This window comes from Leguminivora glycinivorella, chromosome 11 (genome assembly GCF_023078275.1).
Source record: "Leguminivora glycinivorella isolate SPB_JAAS2020 chromosome 11, LegGlyc_1.1, whole genome shotgun sequence".
In the NCBI taxonomy this organism is placed as follows: Eukaryota; Metazoa; Arthropoda; class Insecta; order Lepidoptera; family Tortricidae; genus Leguminivora; species Leguminivora glycinivorella.
Genome location: NC_062981.1, coordinates 12,920,552 through 12,942,682, shown reverse-complemented (window position 1 = coordinate 12,942,682; position 22,131 = coordinate 12,920,552). Strand labels below are relative to the sequence as shown.

Here is a 22,131-nt window from a genome sequence, read left to right as displayed (position 1 = left end):
CGTATTGACATCGTGCATCGAAGATATATATAATGAAATTGACTCACGGAACTCCGCCGCACTAATTCACATAAAGTCCTTGACTCGTAAGACTCGTTCGAACTGCGATGTTTCTGCGAGTGTCATCTGGATAACATTTTCTTTTTTATCCAGTTCTTGAGAAACACGCAGCCTATACAGGCTTTTAAATACATTTTGACGGTTGAACAAATTTTCGTGTGTAGTTGAAGACTCTGTGTGCTGGAAAGAAAATATTTATTTAATAAAGTCAACACATGGCGTTACCTGATCTTGGGAGCCTATCGTGCTAATATCGAACTGAGTCGGAATCTGCCACTTGAGCAGTAGCCCGTTTTTATATTCAGTGTTTGTGTTTTATGGATTTTTAGTCATATAAATTTAGTAAGTACATACATATAAAAATTTACATTTATAAAGTATAATTAATTTAATAGATATGTAAAAAATTAGATTAGATATGCAACTACTTAAGTAATCCTAATTTATTAGAACATTCACGGGGTGAACTTTGAAAATATTGTTGAGGTATGTTTAGGTATTTTTGAACAATAATACTAATACCTATACTTAAATGTGTGTCTCCTTCAACTGTGGATTTAAATTTAAACGAGCGGTGATTGTTACTTAAAAAAATATATTCACTCACATTTTGTAAGTTTTCATTCCATAAGAATGTAATTTTTTACTAAATCTCTATTGTCCGTCATCAACAGACTATATTATATTATTAATTATTTAAAAGCAAATCTCGATTAAATCATTAAGGCAAACGCACATTAGTACCTACCCACTGCAAAACAATATTTTTTTACTTCCTATTAGTAATAAATAAATAAATAATATAGGACATTTCTTTTTTTACACAGATTGACTGAGCCCCACGGTAAGCTTAAGAAGGCTTGTATTGTGGGTGCTTCAGACAACGATATATATAATATACAAATACATATATACATAGAAAACATCCATGACTCAGGAACAAATATCTGTGCTCATCACACAAATAAATGCCCTTACCGGGATTCGAACCCGGGACCGCGGCGCAGCAGGCCAGGTCACTACCCGCTAGGCCAGACCGGTCGTCAAAAGAACTGAACTAGAATAAATTATTGTGATTTTAAATTGTAAATGAAGTAAACAATCTGACATTAATAAACTGATTATCATTTATTTAGTTCGAATATAATTTACAAATATGTATTAATATAATTTATATTAAAATCATTTAAATTAGCGCAGATATCATAACTATCTAATAAGTAGGTAATAACTACCTACATTAAAGTATGAAGTTTTTTAGTTAGAGACTTTCAATGTAGATTATAATTATGTATACCATAACGCAGAGTAATCGCAGAGGAAAAGTAAGATGTCATTCCATTAATTTACATCATTCTAATAAAATTAAATATAATAGGTACTATACTGCTTTAATTTCAATAAAAAATATATTTAATATTTAAAAAAAATATATTTTAAGATACACCTGTTCTTTCTTGAACAATTGATTGCTATTTAATTAAGTAGGTATCACCATCAAATATCGAGCATGGCTTAGTTAACTGTACCTACCAAAAACATTACAGGCGCTAATAAATTCATGAGTATCTAAATATTCTACAGAATAAATCACGGTACCAACAAATTTTCCAAATTCAGAAGCCCTATTCAAATAAATGAATATGTTAATTCTTTACATGTTGTAGCAAAACTTTTTAACGAGTAAAAGTTCATGTTACGGTGCATAAAAAGTCATAAGTTAGTTTACGCGTGGTAATTATCTTTACATTTTGCTATATAATTATAGTACGTTAAATTAACTTTTATAATTATTAAGGTAAAAAAGCCTAAAATAAAAGCGTTGTTTACAAAATTATAATAAATACTTATTATTAATAATTCGTCATGAACATTTGATAGCCGAAACCTATCCGTCTTTTTTTCATCGTTTGGTGATCTATGCCAACCACAGTAATCACCATTATTTTTATTAAAAAAAATAATAATTGGTAAGTGCCCTTGCAAATGTTTACTACAGCAAATATAGCACTTGAGTTTCGTTTCATACGGCAGAGAAAATTTTATATGTCAATACCTACTGAATACCTCTCCATCGGCTTTTCGACAACTTAAGAACTAATTAGCATAATATTGTCTTCGGTTACCGCGATAGTTACTCATGAAATAAAACTATGGAAACGGATTAAATCGCGTATAATGAATTTAAAATACATCCCTTAATAATACCTTAGAAATCTATATTATTTGTGGTCATGGTTCGTTAATATTTCTTGTATGTGGTGGGTAGCTTTTGCACATTTTAATTTTTCCTGTCATCCGTTGACCACGAACGCTGTAAAGAGTTCGAAACGTCGGGATGTATTTTAAATTCATTATACGCGATTTAATCCGTTTCCATAGTTTTATTTCATAACTAATTAGCAATTAAACTTGTTCTCAGGTAAACATGATTGTACTATTGCTGCTCTTCATATCGGCCATTGCATCGTGGGTGTTATGGGTGGCCCATACACGGCGGTACGAAAAATCAACAGCTTCGCTGCCATCAGTGCCTGGTGTGCCGCTGCTGGGGAATGCGATGCTCTTCCTTGGGAACACAGAAAGTAAGCACAAACATACATAAATACACAAACTCACGCGTGTAGTCCCAAATGGGGTAGGCAGAGCTCATGAAACTGCTTAAGTTTCAATGCCACTCAAGCACACTTAAGCATAAACAGTCTTTATAAATTTAACGTTGTATTACACTTAAAACTATACTTCGTTTTTTTTCTGCGTTTGGTAACATGTAGTTAAATGGGGTAATTATTTGAAATATACCTCAAAATCATTTAGTTCGAAAAGGGTAAAACAGGAATATTATTCTAATTATAACTCTGATCTCACATCAGAGCTAAACTGCTTTAGGTAGATGCAATTTTTTTTTTGCAAATTTTGAATTTATAAACCGGTTTAAAGGCCAGCCAATGATATGTGTCCAGTGATTTACATATCAAAGAATATTTATGCATTTGTGGTGCAAAAAGGTCAAAAACATAATTTATATTGTAGGTACACTGATTCTTGGGAATACCAAACCAGATCCATCAAATTTAATGGGAAGGTATGTATATACATATACTTCTAACTAAATAAGTACAATATATATCAAAGAGGATCGAGTATTATAGAGAGTTACTGTCTAAGGAAAATGTGTAATCACAGTGCATAGACTGCCATCTCTCGACAAAAGCTTAAAACTTTTGAACCTCAATTTTGACAATTTGACCCATATTGTTTGCTTGATACCTATGTGTTAAAATGTCAAATATTAATATTAGCGCCATCTAGCCGAGCGTTCCCCAAAGGTGTAACGCCATCTAGGCCACCGTACCCTTTTCTCTAGGGTTTTGAGATACGTTTTTTTCTTAGACTCTATCCGTCTATACGGAGATACATATGTCTTTGATATATATTGATTGATGGTTGCACAACAATAATCCTCCGGTCGGTGAGCGTCAAACTTCAGGCCGCTGCGCTTATATATGTTACCAGTACCACATCTCAGCTCCGTAAAATAGTTCGGCTCGACGGCCATTTTTCGGTAAAAAGTTTAAAACAATATTACACTAACTTTTCTTTAATTAATACTGTCTTCGGTTACCGTGATGGTTACTCATGAACTAATAATCCGTTTCCATAGTTTTATTTCCTTAAATTCTCAGGGCTAATTTGTATGTGAGTGTTAGAAAATACTGTTATGGATTGGCGGCGGAAATGGTCTGGCAAAGCAGATTATCAATTCATAACAGTATTTTCTAACACATATATAAAAAACCGGCCAAGAGCGAGTCGGGCCACGCTCAGTGTAGGGTTCCGTAGTTTTCCTTATTTTTCTCAAAAACTACTAAACCTATCAAGTTCAAAACAATTTTCCTAGAAAGTCTTTATAAAGTTCTACTTTTGGGAATTTTTTTATAATTTTTAAATATATGGTTCAAAAGTTAGAGGGGGGACGCACTTTTTTTCCTTTAGGATCGATTATTTCAGAAAATATTAATATTATGAAAAAACGATCTTAGTAAACCCTTATTTATTTTTAAATACCTATCCAACAATATATCACACGTTGGGGTTGAAATTAAAAAAAATATCGGTCCCCACTTTATATGTAGGGGGGGTACCCTAATAAAACATTTTTTTCCATTTTTTTATTTTTGCACTTTGTTGGCGTGATTGATATACATATTGCACAGACCAACCCCTATAGACATCTATTACAAGACGACTCGCGGTCGCCAGCCTTCCTAGTATTTGCACTGATATAAGCGCGGGCGCTCGCCGTGCCCGATCAGTATCGACCAAGTAACAGACCCGAAAGCAGCGCGTGTTTTTCGCACAAAAAATTGGAAAAGGGTATTTTGATGCCTTAAAGATGTCCACCTGTAGTGTGAAATGGTGTGGAAAGGTAACAAGAAGCTCAAATTTAAAAACAGACGGAATTACATTCCACAAATAAGTCATATTTATAATTTATTCAGAGCCGGCATAGGTCAACTTACATTGGCCACTTACGCGTCAGTAGAGGGACAGTCATACTTCTGTCCCTTTTCATCTGGCGCGACTGCCCGCCGTCCTTGAAACGGCCAATCACAGCGCGCTTAACACATTCCCCGCCCGCTCCTCGCACCCCAAACACTGGTGACTCGTATCGCGAACCAAATATACAAGACTGCCACTCTATAGGAGGTTCTCTGTGACATATTGGTACCAAATTTCAGCTTTCTAGTGCTAACGGTTACTGAGATTATCCGCGGACGGACGGACGGACGGACGGACGGACGGACGGACAGACAGACATGGCGAAACTATAAGGGTTCCTAGTTGACTACGGAACCCTAAAAATGAAAATTTAAGGAAAATTAGTGTAATATCGTTTTAAATTTTAACTTTTTGGTCGTAAACTGTTGATACTAACTATACATTAGGTATCCCAAAGTTCATCATCATTGAGAAAGTTAGGAAGGTCCGGCTCTTGCTCTATAAATTGTTCCTGCCTTACACAATGTATAGCGTGTAAAATATTTGTAAGTCCATATGTACGTAAACATATTTTTGTTAACTGTTAGTTTTAATTTATTCGACGTCACCAATGCATAGGATCACGCGTAAATATACATTCGTTTAAAAATACAAACGAGGAAAATTTTTAGATTTTAACATAGTTTTGATGTGTGTATTTCTAAGTGATACCAGTTTATTTAGAATAAATAAACCACACTCACGTAATAGCTGCAGCTGGTCAATGATATATTGTATTTTTATTTTGTCGACCGCATACGCAGTGTCAATAATACCTACTTAGGTATTATTGAATATATACGTATATACTTATATTGTTTATGTGTCAAATTATATGTACACATATACAGCTCTTTAAATAATGATTTGCTAGCTTCAAAGGCTTTTATTTCTATAAAACTTGATTTTTAGTCCACGCCAAACTGCTAGTGGTCACTGATGGGTAGGCAGTGCATTGACTGAATGAAGTGAATGACAGACAATGTCCAAAATATGAGTTATTTTAGTTGACTACGAAAAACGGGACTACAAGTCGAGGCACTATATGTCCGGTCATAACTAACATCGCAAATTCTACAGCCGCAGTATTTAACAGTTAGTTCAAATAGGTAAGTAGGTAGATAAATTATTTGAAGTCGAAAACCTTGATGGAACCTGTTATGCGTTTGGTATTTAAAGCTAGTAAAAAAGATTCTAGAGAAGTCGATTCAAAGATTTTTTCTACAATTACATCCATTTCAGATAATCTTATACTTTTAAACGAGCAATTCTTGTATATTTATTTATTTATTTATATATCTTATACTTTTAAACGAGCAATTCTTGTATATTTATTTATTTATTTATTTATTTATATATATATTTATTTACACTGACGATCTCGGAAACCGCTCTAACGATTTCGCAGAAATTTGTTATGTGGGGATTTTTGGGGTGAAAAATCGGTCTAACTTATCCTTAGGTCCCGGAAAACGCGAATTTTCGAGTTTTCATGCGTTTTTTCTTCGCGCGCCATCTCGTGTGCAGTAGTTGTACTGTTAAGACAGAATTCTTTCGGTCGATGTAAGTACTATTTATTGCAAACACTAGATGGCGACACAGGTCAAGGCTAAAACGAATAGAAAATACACTATTTGAGTTTTTGTGGCGAAATGCGCGCCATCTCGTGTGGAGTAGTTGTGTTGTTAAGGCTGAGAATTCTTTCGCTCGATGTAGGTACTATTCATTTTTGAACTAGATGGCGACACATGTCAAGGATACAAAACAGAACCGAGCGAAGCTCGGTTGCCCAGATATTAAATATTATGGGCAAACTTGCCTGCCAGCTAGGCGGATGTGGGATGCAAATGCGAAACGAAAAGTACTTAAAAAAACCGGTCAAGAGCGTGTCGGGCCACGCTCAGTGTAGGGTTCCGTAGTTTTCCGTATTTTTCTAAAAAACTACTGAACCTATCAAGTTCAAAACAATTTTCCTAGAAAGTCTTTATAAAGTTCTACTTTTGTGATTTTTTTCACATTTTTTGAACATATGGTTCAAAAGTTAGAGGGGGGGGACGCACTTTTTTTTCCTTTAGGAGCGATTATTTCCGAAAATATTAATATTATCAAAAAACGATCTTAGTAAACCCTTATTCATTTTTAAATACCTATCCAATAATATATCACACGTTGGGGTTGGAATGAAAAAAAATATCAGCCCCCACTTTACATGTAGGGAGGGTACCCTAATAAAACATTTTTTTCCATTTTTTAATTTTGCACTTTGTTGGCGTGACTGATATACATATTGCTACCAAATTTCAGCTTTCTAGTGCTTACGGTTACTGAGATTATCCGCGGACGGACGGACGGACGGACGGACGGACGGACGGACAGACAGACATGGCGAACTATAAGGGTTCCTAGTTGACTACGGAACCCTAAAAAGTAGGTACTTAATTAATAAAAAAATGTGTGATAGACGTATATTGTTCCAGATTTGTAATAAACCTCTTTTTGACACATGACAGCGTCCACAATACGTAAACTCGCGCAACCTAATGAAATTTTAAATAAAATCCTGTAATAATATTTAAAAAAATCAAGTACTTAAAAACAATATTTCGCTTACTTTAAACATAATCTAGCACATGTTACATTTTTGCGGATCTTCGTTAGTGAGTATTTTACGATATTAATTTATCACGCGGGATTTACTTATTATGTCATTTATCATTCATTTTTATTTTTAAACTAGTGTTGTGGCAGTCTGTCATTTCGATTCAAATGACATTTCAGTAAGTTGATTAGAAATCGTATACAGAGTGGGGCCTGTAACAAAGGCGAAGAATTGAACTGTAGGCTATTCTCCTTATACTGATCAACATTTGTTCAGTGACTTTTAAAAATTATGAAGTCTTTAAATTTTTAATTTTTCATACAAAATAAATATTAGCTTCAATGTACGCAATTATTGTTGTCATTGACGTTGTCTGTCACACTTTAGACTTAACAGAATTCGCAATACATTACCTCTTAGAAAAAACTTTCAAGGGTGATAAAAATCAAAATACAAGTTATTTTTATACACTGAAATCGAACTGAGGTTTTCAGCTTATGCGGCTAACATCCTTACAACTAAACCACCCGACCGGTGGACTAGATCACTTTTGTATAATTGTTATATACTTTACCTATCTGTTGAACAATATAATCAATACGGCAAATAAGCAAGGTATTATTAGACGATTCAAAAGTTGTACCTTCTGTATTATAATCGCCTCTTGGGAAGTCCCAAAATATCACGATTTTCAAGTAAGTAGGCAGCGTAGACATATTTGAGCTACAATAAAACCGGTATAGACACTATGGAACTTGTCTAAAATATTCTAATCAGGTGATACTTATAAGAATAATTTATTCTAACATGTGAATGCCTCCTCATATTGTCTACTAAAATTGAAACTTATGTAAATATTAAATAATGTATGCTCGTATTATACATACATTTTAAATTAAATACACCCACCTGAAATTTTGATACAAGTATTACCAATTAAATACGTTGCATTGAATAGGTATTTATTTATTAAATATCGAACCCAGCAGATTGGTGAATTTGCAATGCATGATAGATTTTTAATTTATTTCAAATATTGTTCTATGCAATCATCAGAAAAACCCTTGGTCGACGACGACTACCGTTCAAACTACATAGTCATTAATTGTCTATCGTCATTTGTTATTGTAGTTCCTATCGCTTAAGATGACGAAATTTTCAAATCCAATATTTAATAACATGACAATCCTAGTCAAAGCACGTGTCATCGTGAATATCACGATTAACTGAGCACCCAAACTAAAAAATAACTTCATCAACTTCTTTAATATCACAATAGTGAATTTGCATAAATAGGTACTTAACATTGAACTACTATGTACTACGTACTAGAAATGACAACTCGAACATATTCTGTGCGCCGACCGGCAGCGGCGGCAGCGCGAGGCGCATGCGCGTGAAGCGAACCGTGTCATAGAGTAAGACTTGACCACCTAGACGCGACACTTTTAGTGTAGACCTTTGTTTTATACTTTGTGTGTGAAATACTAAGTAGTTTACTTTTAGCACTATTATACATTGTGTTATATTTAATTTCTACTCAGTGAAATAAAAATAAGTAATTGTTTTTTTCATAAATTTTAATTTCCTTTGAATAAAATTAGTTTTGTAAGTTTCTGTCGCTCAGAATAATAATCGCGCCATTCACCTTGTTTTACCTCCCTTAAACACCGGTTGCATTAAATACTATTTCAGTTTTGGTGTCACTATTTTTCGTCAATAATGAGAATTATAATTCAGAAATAATTCAAAATCATGCTTATTGTATAATATTATCGACTAAAATTCGTATTAGAACCGTTTAATATTCAAAACTATAAATTGAAATAAATATTTTTATATTATATATATTGAAAACAGAATATGATCACAATTATTATACCTTATTACCTACATGTCATGTCTGCGCGATTCATCTATGATTCCAGTTGTCAAAATGGCGGCCATAACATCGCGTTTAAGGAGCCCGTCCCTTCATTATAATAATTACTTAAATTAAGTTAGATCAAAATAGCTTGTCTAGTAACCGATGAAATGTGACACCGTCACTTTTATTAGATTTTCTCGTATGGCTTCAACAGTATCTTATAGCACAGGAAGGCATTTTTTCATTTTATTTGTGTGCAGTCAGAGACAACCTCCTCCCACCACGCGCAGAGACTGACTGAGGCAACATAAGTCCACTGGACTTATGTTTGTGGCGCAAACTTTTTTGTTCGCCGTGTCCTCTCTAGTACATTATACCTCAATGGTTAACACTCGCATCTAGAGCTAATTTTTGACTTATCATTAAGTATGTAAGTATAATAAAGTATGGATAAGGGCGACAAGTATTAATTTATAACCTGATTGATGATTAAGGAATACATACATATATGTATATACAGGACCGGGAGAAGTGGCGTACTAGAAGAGAGGCCTATTCTCAGCTAATAGGTATAAGAATTCGTTGAAGGTTATGTATGGAATAAATAAAAGCTTCATTAATTCATTAAATTTTATTGTTACAGAAATTTTACAAAACTTGCAAAACCTCGCTGACATGGCTTTCAAGCAAGGCAAGGGTGCAATTAAAATTTGGTTGGGACCCAAATTATATGTCGGTAAGATTTTTTTATATTTGAAATTATTTTTTTGTATTTTTTTAATCGATCGATAAGATGTTTTTACTTCTTAATTTAATCGCATGTTATTTAGGTATAATCCGTAACCTCGGCCTCGTTTTGTTTTTGGCAGAATATCCTTTAAGTTTTTTTTTTTTACAGCGCTTGCAAATCCTGAAGACGTTCAAGTAGTTTTGGACAACTGCTTAGACAAGGACGTAGTGTACCGATTCTTAAGACCATGGTTGGGATATGGTTTATTCGTTGCGCCTTGTAAGTACCTACTTAGTACACTCACCATGAATTTCACTAACCTCAAAGGCTTGCGACTGCGTTAACTCAAATAATGCACCTCGCTTGTACCAAATGTACAAAGGAGATTCTTTGTGACATTTATGATGTAGTTTACGCAGTCACTAGTCAATAAGTGTATCAGTATTTAGTCATGGTAGGAAATTAGCCCTTACCGTGATTTAAAAAAAATGCAGCATTAAATTCCGTTGCCTAAATACCGGGTATTTGTTAAAAACTAAACTATTTACAAGGAGGCCAACTCAAATACCTATAAGCCTTTGTAGTTTCAGAAAAACACTCTTGCCTGCTGATAATAGTAGTAATAGTTTCAATAAACTTCGGGCGGTCAATACCCCAAATAGATACTCGTAATGTCAATGACCATACCAGGATGATGTCATCGTTACATTCAGAAAATTCTAGAAACGGATATTTTCACACTACTACGTTAGTGAAACACAAATTATTACGCATTGAGGTACATGAAATTACGCGTCAACATCCAACTGCGAAAATTAACGACAACATGTAAATACTTGTACTAAGTAAAGTCTTAGGTCTTAATATAGAAAACTCTTAAATTTTCCTCATACGATTTCAGGTGAGGATTGATGCTTCTTACTTAAGATTACAAAAATGCGCAGGAGTTATAATGAGGTGATCCATTTCATATCTAGAGATGTTCCAGTAATACCTCATTATAAATGGTTTTAGTTAGTTATATTTATATTATAAAATACAAATAAACTTTAATTTTATTTTTTAAAAGATTTTATTGCAAGAAAATAAAAACATACAGTATTACGTAATAAATTAAAAATGAGCGGGAGGTATAAAACAAACTGCCAGAAATTGTCTTACTAATAAATGAATCAAAAACATTTATTACGTAAATGCAGTATTAACCTCAAAATTAGCTACCTACGATACTAACTACGAGACTACAGTTTTACTGGCTACGAGCTACGACTCAATGATAATACATACCTATACTCGTAGATTGTTATGTATCCTTAGCAATACCATCAGGCCAGGGTGGCTAGCCGAATGGCACAATCGCTCACGAAACGCTCACGAAACGAAGCGCTAGTAGATATCTATCTCTATCGCGCTTGCGTATTGGCGCGACAGAGCCAGCGGCGTATCGCTTTCGTTTGGCGTCGGAGAAATGCCATTCGGCTACGGGGCCTGGCCCAATACGCAAGCGCGATAGAGATAGATATCTAAGTACTAGCGCTTCGTTTCGTGAGCGTTTCGTGAGCGATTGTGCCATTCGGCTAGCCACCCTGGTCTATTACCGATATTAAAATTATATTTGAACTGATATACCTATTTATGTGTCATTCACACGGACGTCTCCTATCCCGATTCGAACTCCTTTTTTTTGCTTATAAGATATTTGTCAGTATCAAAAGTGTACAAATTTCTTCAACCTTTTCAAAAATATAAATAATAAATAGGAAATACGTAGCGGTAAAATACATTATTAATCCTAGCTCCATTTTTTCAGTGGAACTATGGAAATCTCACAGGAAAGTGATGAGATCAGTGTTCAACAACAAAGTGGTGGAGGACTACCTGGGAGTGCTTGCGGCGCAAGCTGACGTGTTGGTCGAGAAAATGGGCGCTATGGTCGGGAAGGGAGACTTTGATGTCCTGAAATTTATTACCGCATGCACACTGGATATTGTGTTTGGTAAGAAATAATGAACTATTTATAATACGCGTTAATTATTTATAAATAATTATTTTAATTCTTGTGTATGTTCGAATTTAAGTATAGGTTGGTTATGCATATGATCTGTGAGTCCCAAACTCGACTTTTTTTAACGACAACTTCACCTTTGATACTATCAATTCAAACTAAAAGGGCCGGTTTATCGGTCGTTTAGACCTGTCACAGATCCCTCCGAGCATAAGTATGCTCTCTGATTCAGATTAAGGGTCGGTTGCACCGACCGCCTGTCCCCGAATTTAGCGTTCGCTAAATTTCGTGTATGGGAATTTCCATAGACTTGTTCTGCGTGACGTTGATTCTGTTAACTTTGGTTGATGCAACTGGACCTAAATATAAAAAACGTTTTACAGAAACTGCAATGGGCGAGCGCATGGATGTTCAAGAGAAGCCCGACACCCCATACCTGCGCGCACGCCACACTGTCATGACCATCCTCAACATGCGCTTCTTCAAGGTCTGGTTACAGCCAGATTTCCTCTTCAACCTCACCTCGTATGCGAAGGAACATAATGAAAGCATCAAGCTCACACACAAGTTTACAGATGAGGTACGAGATATCATATTTTTCTATATTTACATCATCTTTGTGGCCAACTTTTCTCTACATTTAATGTCACTCTCCCTACCTTTACCTAAACATTTACATTTAAGAAAGTAAGTAAGTAGGTACTTTTTTAACCGCCTTCCAAATCTCAAGGGAAGGGGTTCTCAATCCGTCTGTATTTTTTTTTTTTTTTTTTTTTTTTTTTTTTAATGTTTGTTCCTCGATATCTCCGTCGTTACTGGACCGATTTTGAAATTTTTTTTTGATTGAATGTATATGCATACAGATTGGTCTCATTTTTCTCAGAACCCAGTTCTGGTGGTGGGATCCTGGAGAAATCGAGGGAACTCCTCAAATCTGAAAGGCATACATACGAGGTGCGGTCCAAATGTCCCCGGCCCGACAAATATGGCGGAAGAGTTTAAAAAAAGTATGGATATCATTGTGTTCGTCATTTATTCCACTTTTTTGTTGTATAGTTTTTTTAGATGTCTGTTGGCTATAGGTTTTTTTACGGTGTTTAGTGCTAGGTTAGTGTTCAAACTTTTATCGTGCTTACAGCGAGATGAGTGAAAAACCGTGAGTTCATGAAACTTGAGACCAGCATAGACACCGCGTAGCGAGTTTTTTGAATGCAATTGCTACTGTAGATGAAACCATGGTTATGTAAGACGATACTCTGTACAAAAGAAAATTAATGGAGTGACAACGTCATGGTGAAAAGGCGCCTAGAACAACCTCTGTCACAAAATGCACGAAAAAAGATAAAGGCTACGGTATTCTAGGGTTCTCACGAAATTCTAACGATTTACATAAAAGAAGGGTAGACTACGGCAAATAGCAGATGCTACGCAATATTTTTTGTCCAATTACGATAGCAGATTATGCAGAATAGTCTTTAAAAACTTAGCAGAGGTACAAGGGCATCTCCGCGACAATTTCCCCGTTCACGCTGCTTCATTTTACAAGGTTGCTATGACGAAATGTGTCTTCAAAAATATTCGGCACCTACCTTATATTCGAGACGTGACCCCAAGTGATTATTATTTGTTCTAAAAACTTAAGGTAGACTGAAGTAGAAAAAAAAATCTTCGTTTGACGAAGTGACCCGTGCGGTTTAGGGCGATTTTGAGGACAAAATCTTTATTATTTTTATTAGGTGATGGAGAAGCTTATAAAGAGATTTGAAAAGTGCGTTGTGACAGAGGAAGACTATATTAAAAAATGAAAATAAAATTGTAAAGAGATGTAAGCCCTTTCTTTGTTAGGCCGGAAACTTTTGGACCGCACCTTGTATGGTGATTTTTGTGTTTTTAAAGGAACAGCATGCATTTACGTACGGAACAGTGACATTTGGTGCAGTGGAACTCCTGATGATGGTCAGAATGGAACTCCTCAAATCTGAACGGCACACTTATAGTGACTTTGGTATTTTTATAAGAACAGCATGCACTTATTGCACTTACGTCCAGAACAGTGACATTTGGTGCAGTGGAACTGCTGATGATGGTCAGAACGGAACTCCTCAAATCTGAACGGCACACTTATAGTGACTTTGGTATTTTTATAAGAACAACATGCACTTACGTCCAGAACAGTGACATTTGGTGCAGTGGAACTGCTGATGAAGAGTGAGCCGCTCCTGGTTAGAGTTCCGTTCTGATAATCATTCTCATCTGTAAGTACTTCAGAATCATCCAAATTTCAAAATTGGTTCAGAAATGACGGAGATAGCGAATAACGAACATTAAAAAATATATAGAGGAATTGATAACATAATCCAACATTTGAAAGTATTTATCACCAGAACCCCAAAGGAAGGCGGTTTTTTTTTCTTAATAATTATTTATCTCGCATTGTTAAGTGGAAATAGGGCAGGGGCTTACATTTACCACCATGATTTTAGATTTTAAGTGTCAGATTCATGGATTTCAATGTTGAATACCTACTTTTTACCCGACTACGGCAACGCAAAAGGAGGGTTATGATTTTGACCGGTATGTATTGATATTCTTCTGCCTTATTAAGGGTTAATAGGGTTCAGCAAGAAAATTAGATTTTCAAGAGTAGGTATATTATGTTTGAATTTCATGAACTTAATTTATAATCAGAGATCGGATTTTTGTGCGTCATCTCATACTAAAAGTCATTAAAATGACGTAAGTCACTAAGAATGTCGCAAATACGTCCGATCTCTGTTTATAATAAATAAATATTTACCTACAGAGTTGACCCGTATTATGTGTAGTCAAGTCAGTATATTTATGAATATTTATTTATAATGCTAAAAACTAGACGAATGCTAACATTTTAAAATACCTACATGGTATTTATATAATAGTAGAAGCAGGTGTTTCTTAAATAATGTCATAGTCAGTCACAGATACACACTTTTACATACTAATGGGTTCATTCATAATAAACTTTTCGGCATTTAACCAGTTTAAAGATTTTTTTAATTTACGAACAAACCGGTTAAATTGAAATAAAATGGCTATTTTGATTGGGTACTTAATATGATTATATGACTAATAGGTAAGGGCGTTGTTCGCAATATTAACCACGGCCGGCCTTCAAAACTTCGTATTAAAATTAGCCGGAAATTAACAGTAAGACACGTTAATTAGCATTATTTATTTTTTTGGGTTCCGCACATCAGGAAAAAACAGAACTATAGTATTACCACAGATGTCATATATACCATAGATCAAGCAAACGTATCTACTTAGCGTGTCAAATGAACTCAGTGAAATCCACTGAGTTGTCCGTCTTTAATCGCAGCTTGCAGCTTTCGGGCGTCAATTTTTGTAAGTTGAAGTCAATCAAAACATAAAAAATGCCTCGTTACGTGATATTCAATTGCAACAACACAGAAATTATGAACAATCAAGAGCCTGAGACATATTTAAAATTACAGGCAAGAAACAACTTCAGTACAAAATTTGACACGCTCGGCCCCTATAGAAATAGATGAACTTGTTTCTTCTATCTAAATATAGTTCTGTGAGTATTACTTTGTTGTCCATCCGCCTGTGCGTCATAACCCTTTAAACTTATAAGCATTACGCCTTAGTGCCTTTTTTCGCTATCCGATCCGATATCGGATGTAGGACCGATACAATCATATATATACCAAAGGCGCCATCTTTGCCTTTGACATCATAAGTCCGATCTGATAATGAGAAAAGGCTCTTATACGCTAGCGTTAGCGAATACGCTATGGGGGGTCTGCCATAATTATTCATGTAATAATTGCCTACTTATTCTGCGTGAGTTATTTAAATGTTATCATTGATTTGTCAATTTAACAGCTTTTTGTGGTATAACCATAAGAATATTTAATCGATATCGATAGTCACGTGTTAGGAATGAACTCCATTAAGGAACGTATATAGGTATTAAATATCCATGTTTTCTTCTAAATATTGGGAGGTCGTGGTCCTTTATCGCATTGAAGTTAGTAATTTATTTTCAAGAGTTATTTTTTATAAATTATACAATTAAATAGCCATTTATCTAAACATTACCTACATCAGATCGGGCGTAGCACAATAGTGTGTTAAACTTTATCGCATCTGCGCGTCCCTATCCTATCGCACTTACAAATACTTAATGTGAAAAGGACGGACCGACTTGATAAGGTATATCACGTTAGTGTGCCAGGCCCGATTGTTCTCAAGACATATCTATAAAATATTATACCTATATATGTTATTGTGTAAAAGAGGTGCAGTCGCACATGGAATCAATGATTATGATTTAAGACTTAATTTTATTCCTAATACCTCATAAATATATGTGCTATATGTACAGTCGAGTTCATAAATATATGAGCAAATCCAAGGCTTCAAAAATATGTGCGCATACAAAGGTACATTTTTATCTGAACAGATTAAACATTCAAAAATACGTGCACAAATCATCTGTCATATTAACTGAGCAACTCTCACAAATATACGTATATATGTAAGCATCTAAAAACTCATAATATACGTACAAATATTTTTCAAAATTATTTAAGCCACTGAAAATACACAAACACACCTACACACTAGTTTTTTTCATATAATTATATGGATGTATTGCCACAAAAATATCTGTACTAACGTTTTACAATTTTATGTGAACACGTGGCAGTTCATAAATATCGCCTTCAAATTTGACCCTTATTCCTGTGTGTGTATATATGGCTTAACATATAAATATAAAAACAAACGTTTGCCGCCGATAACAACGTCTGTCCGTTTTCACATTATCCGATCCGATATCGGATGTCGGAAGGATTTCAATAGAAAAAATCCAAGATGGCGCCTGTAATGTATGGGATATCGGTCCGACATCCGATATCGGATGTGAAAACGTACTAAAGTTAATTAAAAAATGTACATGTTTATTTTAGGTATGCGATTTGACAATCATCGAAAAGAGTACAGACTTGTCGTCACATGCATCTATCTCACGTTTTTCTCTTCAACCATTTGACAGATCTCCGTTATCTTGTGAATTTAGGAAAAAAATTATAATCGTTGAAGCAACGCTTGACACATAAGACTCAAAAGCTATGCAAAGCCTAATTTTAAACCACATGTCACGGCCTGGTATAGCCCAGCAATAATCGTTTCACTTACAAGTTTGAGGTTACCGGTTCAAACCCCCGTCGTCACATGTAGATATTCTATTTTTGTGTTATTTTTATTTATTGCTTATTATTTTTCCTCTCGCTTTAGAAGTCTTAAAAACTCTAAATGTACCTACTGCCGGAATAATTTCTATTTCTCGATAATAGATCATGAATAAAACGGGATTAATGAGAAATCCTTCAATTAAATAATGAATCCAGAAAATCTAATAAATATATCAGTTTTCAGAAAAATCTACAAAATCAAGCGTGTTCATAAAACCGAAGCTATATTTTTATAAAGTATTTACTTGATCTTGTTTGTGCTTGAATATTTAACCATAATATTGAACCATAAACAAGAACATAATTATTGTAATATGTTACATTAATCATTCTAACCCTTGTTTTTAAAACTATAAGTTTTATTTTAGGCTCGACATTGCTTACAAATATTTGATAGGTTGCAAAAAGATGGGTTGCAGAAAGTTGCGTTCGGGCATTAGGTATATGGGAAATCGTAATTATGTGACTGAGTTTAAATGATTGTATTAAATCCAAAATCTAATGGTCACCTACTTTTTATTGTTACAGGTAGTTAAAAAGAAACGAATGGAATACGAAAAACACAAGCACAACACTAACACAGGTATGTACTCGTACGATCGATGTCAAGTGCCTAGATAATATTTAAGTATTTTACTTCCTGAAAATCTAAAGTGACACTTAGTATAAAACGCTCGTAAGATGTTGGTTCTCACATTGACTATTTGCTAGCAAATTATTCTTGACCCCGAAGCATGACCTGACCGTGTATTATCGACGAATTGTAGGTGCATCACCTCAGGCAAACCAATGTAGGTGTGGCCTCGATATCTGCAAGGGCAGCAAGTTACATACAAACGGTCTTACACTGGCTGCCTATGGCAATACGCCCAGTAATCAATAAAGTTATAGCTTATAGCCCTGTTAAAGTGCTTCAACAAAGTCAAAGTGTTTGGCAAACAATGAACGATAACCATAACTTTGTATGACGACAGATCTATAGGGAAACGTGTTTGACATAAGTGATCATCTCCGCGGTAATTGCTTCTCTGAGTGTTATGCTAAGTTACGTAAACTGCGGATATCATAGTAATATTTTTGGACAAATATTCAACAGTATTTACCAGCCGTAGACTTCAATAATGAATAATTATTGATCCAGCGCACCTATAAAATCGCGAGGCCATATTTGTTTTGTTCCGCACGTTTGTCCTTTGCCGGTGTCTTAAACTTGACTTTACTAAACACACTCACATTAATAACTTACCTATCGTAAAAAGATATTTCTATTAAAACTAAAGTTTAGTGATTGCCTAGTGTAAACGTCTTCGTATCTACTTAGAAGTATTAAGATGTGCAAACATCATTATTATAAGTAGGTAATTTAGCTGTAGGTATTTATTTTAAAGAAACGTGACTGGTACAATTTTATATCTGATCACATATTACAGAGGGCAAATTGAAAGCTGTGTTGGATCTCCTGTTCGGAAGAGAGATTGACTTCACTGACGAGCAGCTACGGGAACACATTGATTCTATCACCATCGCTGGCAATGACACCACTGCCCTCACTATCGCCTACACTCTGATGCTGCTGGGCATGAATAAGGATGCGCAAGAAAAAGTCATTGAAGAGTAAGTTATTCATGTGTATTTAGTGTAATCATCATCTAGAAGGGTGATCTGAAGGAGTTCACACGTACCTACCTACAATGACATCAACGTAAACTAGAATAATGGTTTTAATGTAGATAGACTACAGAACAAAAATATAGCCTACATGCTTGATGCTCCTGGAACTCTAACCGTGAATAAGAATATAATACCTAGTCTGTGAATTTATTTACGAGTCAATGATTTCCTTTCTGTAAGAGACAAATTGATAAACCAGATGAAATGAGAAATCATTCGTATACTGAACTGATTATCTGCAAAGTACCCTTACCGAGTCTGAAGGGAGTTAATTATTTATTTATTAGACAAAGCTTTGAGTGACGTATGATTTATTTTCAGGCAACGATTAATTTTCGGAGATTCCAAACGAGGTGCTACAAAAGAAGACATTCCACAAATGACGTACCTAGAAAGAGTGATAAAAGAAAGCATGCGGCTATACACAGTTGTGCCAATCATCGCTCGTAACGTCGACAAAGACGTTTATCTTCGTAAGTATACCTACTTCTTAGTCATTCTTAATACCTAATCATATGTTTTAAGCCGTCGAAACCAAATGTTGTATTTGATGCACAGAAAATTTTATTACTCCTTCCATCCTTAGCCCAAGTCAAATACATAAAATACGGTTTTTTTTTGTTATAGCGGGGAGTGGCATCACACTGCCGGCTGGCACAGGAACAGTCGTTGGTTCATTTGCGATGCACCGATCCCCGGAGGTGTGGGGCCCGGACGCGGACAAATTCGACCCGGACCGGTTCCTGCCCGAGCGCTCCGTCGATCGCCACAAAGCGGCTTTTGTGCCCTTCAGTTATGGGCCTAGAAATTGTATAGGTAAGTTAGACCAAAGGGTTGTACATAGCTACTAGTAGTAGAACGGATTCGCGTTCTACCAGTTTATATAACAATGTCAGATTCTCTCACGGGCAAATTCGACCCGGACCGTTTTGTGCCTGAGCGCTCCGGTAATCGCCGCCGAGTGACTTTTGTGCCCTTCAGTTTGGGCCTAGAAATTGTATAGGTAAGTTTGACCACAGAATATATAATAGTACAAGTACAGAAGGCTCACTCCTTTGATGTTCACAAAACGCCGCCATTCTAAATTATTACCTACATTAACAAACGGACCGCACACGTGCAGACGACATTGAATTCTATTGCGCCGCGCGAAGGTCGTCGCCACTGAATGGGCCGCGAACTTGCGGCCGCCGGCATGTACTTGTAGCGCGGCGAAAGGATCGCGGAGTGAGCCGCCCCTGGTTTGACCAAAGAGCTTGGCAACTAGCAGAATGCGTTTCACCGAAATGCCTTAGCATTAGCAACTAGCACCGGTTCACATACGACGTCCAATGTGACGATGTGACGTCCAGATGCAGACGTTTGACCCTGACTGGTTTATGATGTCTAATAGGCTTTGAATTCAGAATTTGATTTGCATCCAATTTGTTACTGCCTACGCTATAAATTACCCGATATATCAACATACTTTAGTAAAATAATTGCTTTCCTTCCAGGACGCAATTACGGGATGTTGATACTCAAGAGCGTCTTGTCCACTATCATCAGATCATACAAAATCGACGCAGACGATGTCGGGCCACTCAAGATGGAACTGCTGCTGTTTCCCATAAGAGGTCACCAAATAAGGATAACGAGGAGAGACGACTTTTAACACGTTCAGTTCTGACAACTCGACTATCCGGTATTTTATGTTTTCGCTCCCAGGTGGGATGACCCGATAGTCGGGATTTTGATACAAAATTAAGCTATATATGACAAAAGGCAACACGCCACGTCTGCAGATCCGAAATCGGACACTGTTTTAACGAGCAAACTACCCTATTATTATGTACCCGAATCGACTGCAGGGATCTTGGCGTGTAATGTGTTAAAATTGTGTAGTATTATCGTCAGTTGACAGCCACAACCACTTAGAAGTTCTGTAATAGCGGAGTTTAGAGAGCTTAGAGTTTCCAAATATGTACGGTCGAATTCACAAAAATCTTTACAAGGTTCCAAAAGTAGGTATTTGTCAGTATTTTAGAAACATGTAAGTCTATTTTAAAATAGGTATTTCTAAAGATTCTTGTGACATATTTGCTAGGTGGTTTTGGATGTTATATGACGTACAATCGTACATTGATTACCTTAAGTGAATGCATGATTATGAATTTTTTAGAGTGCCTTTCGGGCTGTTAAGTGCCCCGACTGTCAAAAGATATTTTGTCAAAGAAAGGAACCTCTTGATCTAGCACATTCTAACAACTCGTGTGCTGTAAGTACAAGGTTCAACGGATGAATGGCGTTAGACTGGGTCGGAGATGTTATGTTATGACTACCGGTAAAGTGGATGATAGTTTCCATATACCCGAACCCGGCCAGCGGCCCATTTCTCGAAGCTACAAGTTACGGTTACAAGCGGTAGTCAATGTTTAATAGGACAAGTTGGAAAGAGACTTCCGCTTGTAACTTGTAACTTTCAGTTTTGAGAAATGGGCCCCTTGTCTAACGTAGCGTGAGTCATCCTTAAAATCTACATCAGTTATATCAGTATTGAGCTATGATTATATAAAATATGAATTACAAACACGGCGTAGACATTGGCGATTATGTGATAGTATTAAATCTGTGCATTTTAGGTTATTTGTTAGACAGCTTAACATTCTTTTAAAACATTATATATTTAATACAATTATTAATTCATCATTCATCATAAATGTATAACAATTTTTTATTCAATGTTTTCAATCGTATTTTACTAAGAATCAAAAACAAACTTATCAGGAAGTAATTTTATGCGCGATTGAATTTCCTACTGTATGTTTACTATGTTGATGTTTTCTGACCAGGCAGGCAAGCATGGTCGCGCGATATATGATAAAACATCAAGCCATCCCTAAGTCCCTATCGCACTATTTATAAGTTCTATTTGTAAGCACTTACAAATAGTGCGATAGGGACGGCCTGATATTTTATCATTTATCGCACGACCATAATTGCCTGCCTGGTGATATAGTATGCTGTGCGCCCCACGCGGAAGTTGAATATTGCTGACGAGAGTAATGGCTACAGATTGCCGTTTTTGCAATATTCTTACGCCCCAAGTTACACATGTTTTTAATCACACTTGCAAATAATATCCAAAAAGTTAAATAAGTCAAATAAGGTACTTAGTAGAAATTTCATAACGCCCTAGGTACATCGAATTTTCTATAACTCCCGCTCCGTCTGGGTGCAATAACACATTCAGTGTGCGAGTGAAACAATTATTAATGCGCCATTGAACTGTAATGTTATTATCACACTCAAATCCTTAGATAAAATAAAATGTTATAATTTTTTTTTGGGTATGGGACTAACCCTTCACTGAGAGAAAATACAACAAGTTTTTAGGTTAAAATAGCGCCTACGTGC

The 22,131-nt window shown here is 35.6% G+C and overlaps 1 protein-coding gene across 1 annotated transcript; it reads left to right on the top strand.

Moving 5' to 3' along the window:
- Window positions 1–340: 340 nt before the first annotated feature.
- On the top strand, window positions 341–22,131 carry LOC125231219 (cytochrome P450 4c3-like). The gene is made up of 11 exons (XM_048136597.1): window positions 341–402; window positions 2,483–2,645; window positions 9,712–9,804; window positions 9,967–10,077; window positions 11,609–11,794; window positions 12,187–12,383; window positions 17,593–17,647; window positions 18,495–18,678; window positions 19,057–19,208; window positions 19,363–19,551; window positions 20,232–22,131. Exons 2-11 carry the CDS (start codon window positions 2,489–2,491, stop codon window positions 20,387–20,389), a joined length of 1,482 nt encoding a protein of 493 aa, XP_047992554.1. The 5' UTR covers window positions 341–402; window positions 2,483–2,488; the 3' UTR covers window positions 20,390–22,131.

Bases quoted from the DNA above. Each gene is read 5' to 3' on its own strand.
- LOC125231219 (XM_048136597.1), top strand. From the start codon at position 2,489: ATGATTGTACTATTGCTGCTCTTCATATCGGCCATTGCATCGTGGGTG. The intron at 9,805-9,966 runs GTAAGATTTTTT...TTTTTTTTACAG, and splicing joins GGGACCCAAATTATATGTCG to CGCTTGCAAATCCTGAAGAC. The intron at 19,552-20,231 runs GTAAGTTAGACC...CTTTCCTTCCAG, and splicing joins TGGGCCTAGAAATTGTATAG to GACGCAATTACGGGATGTTG.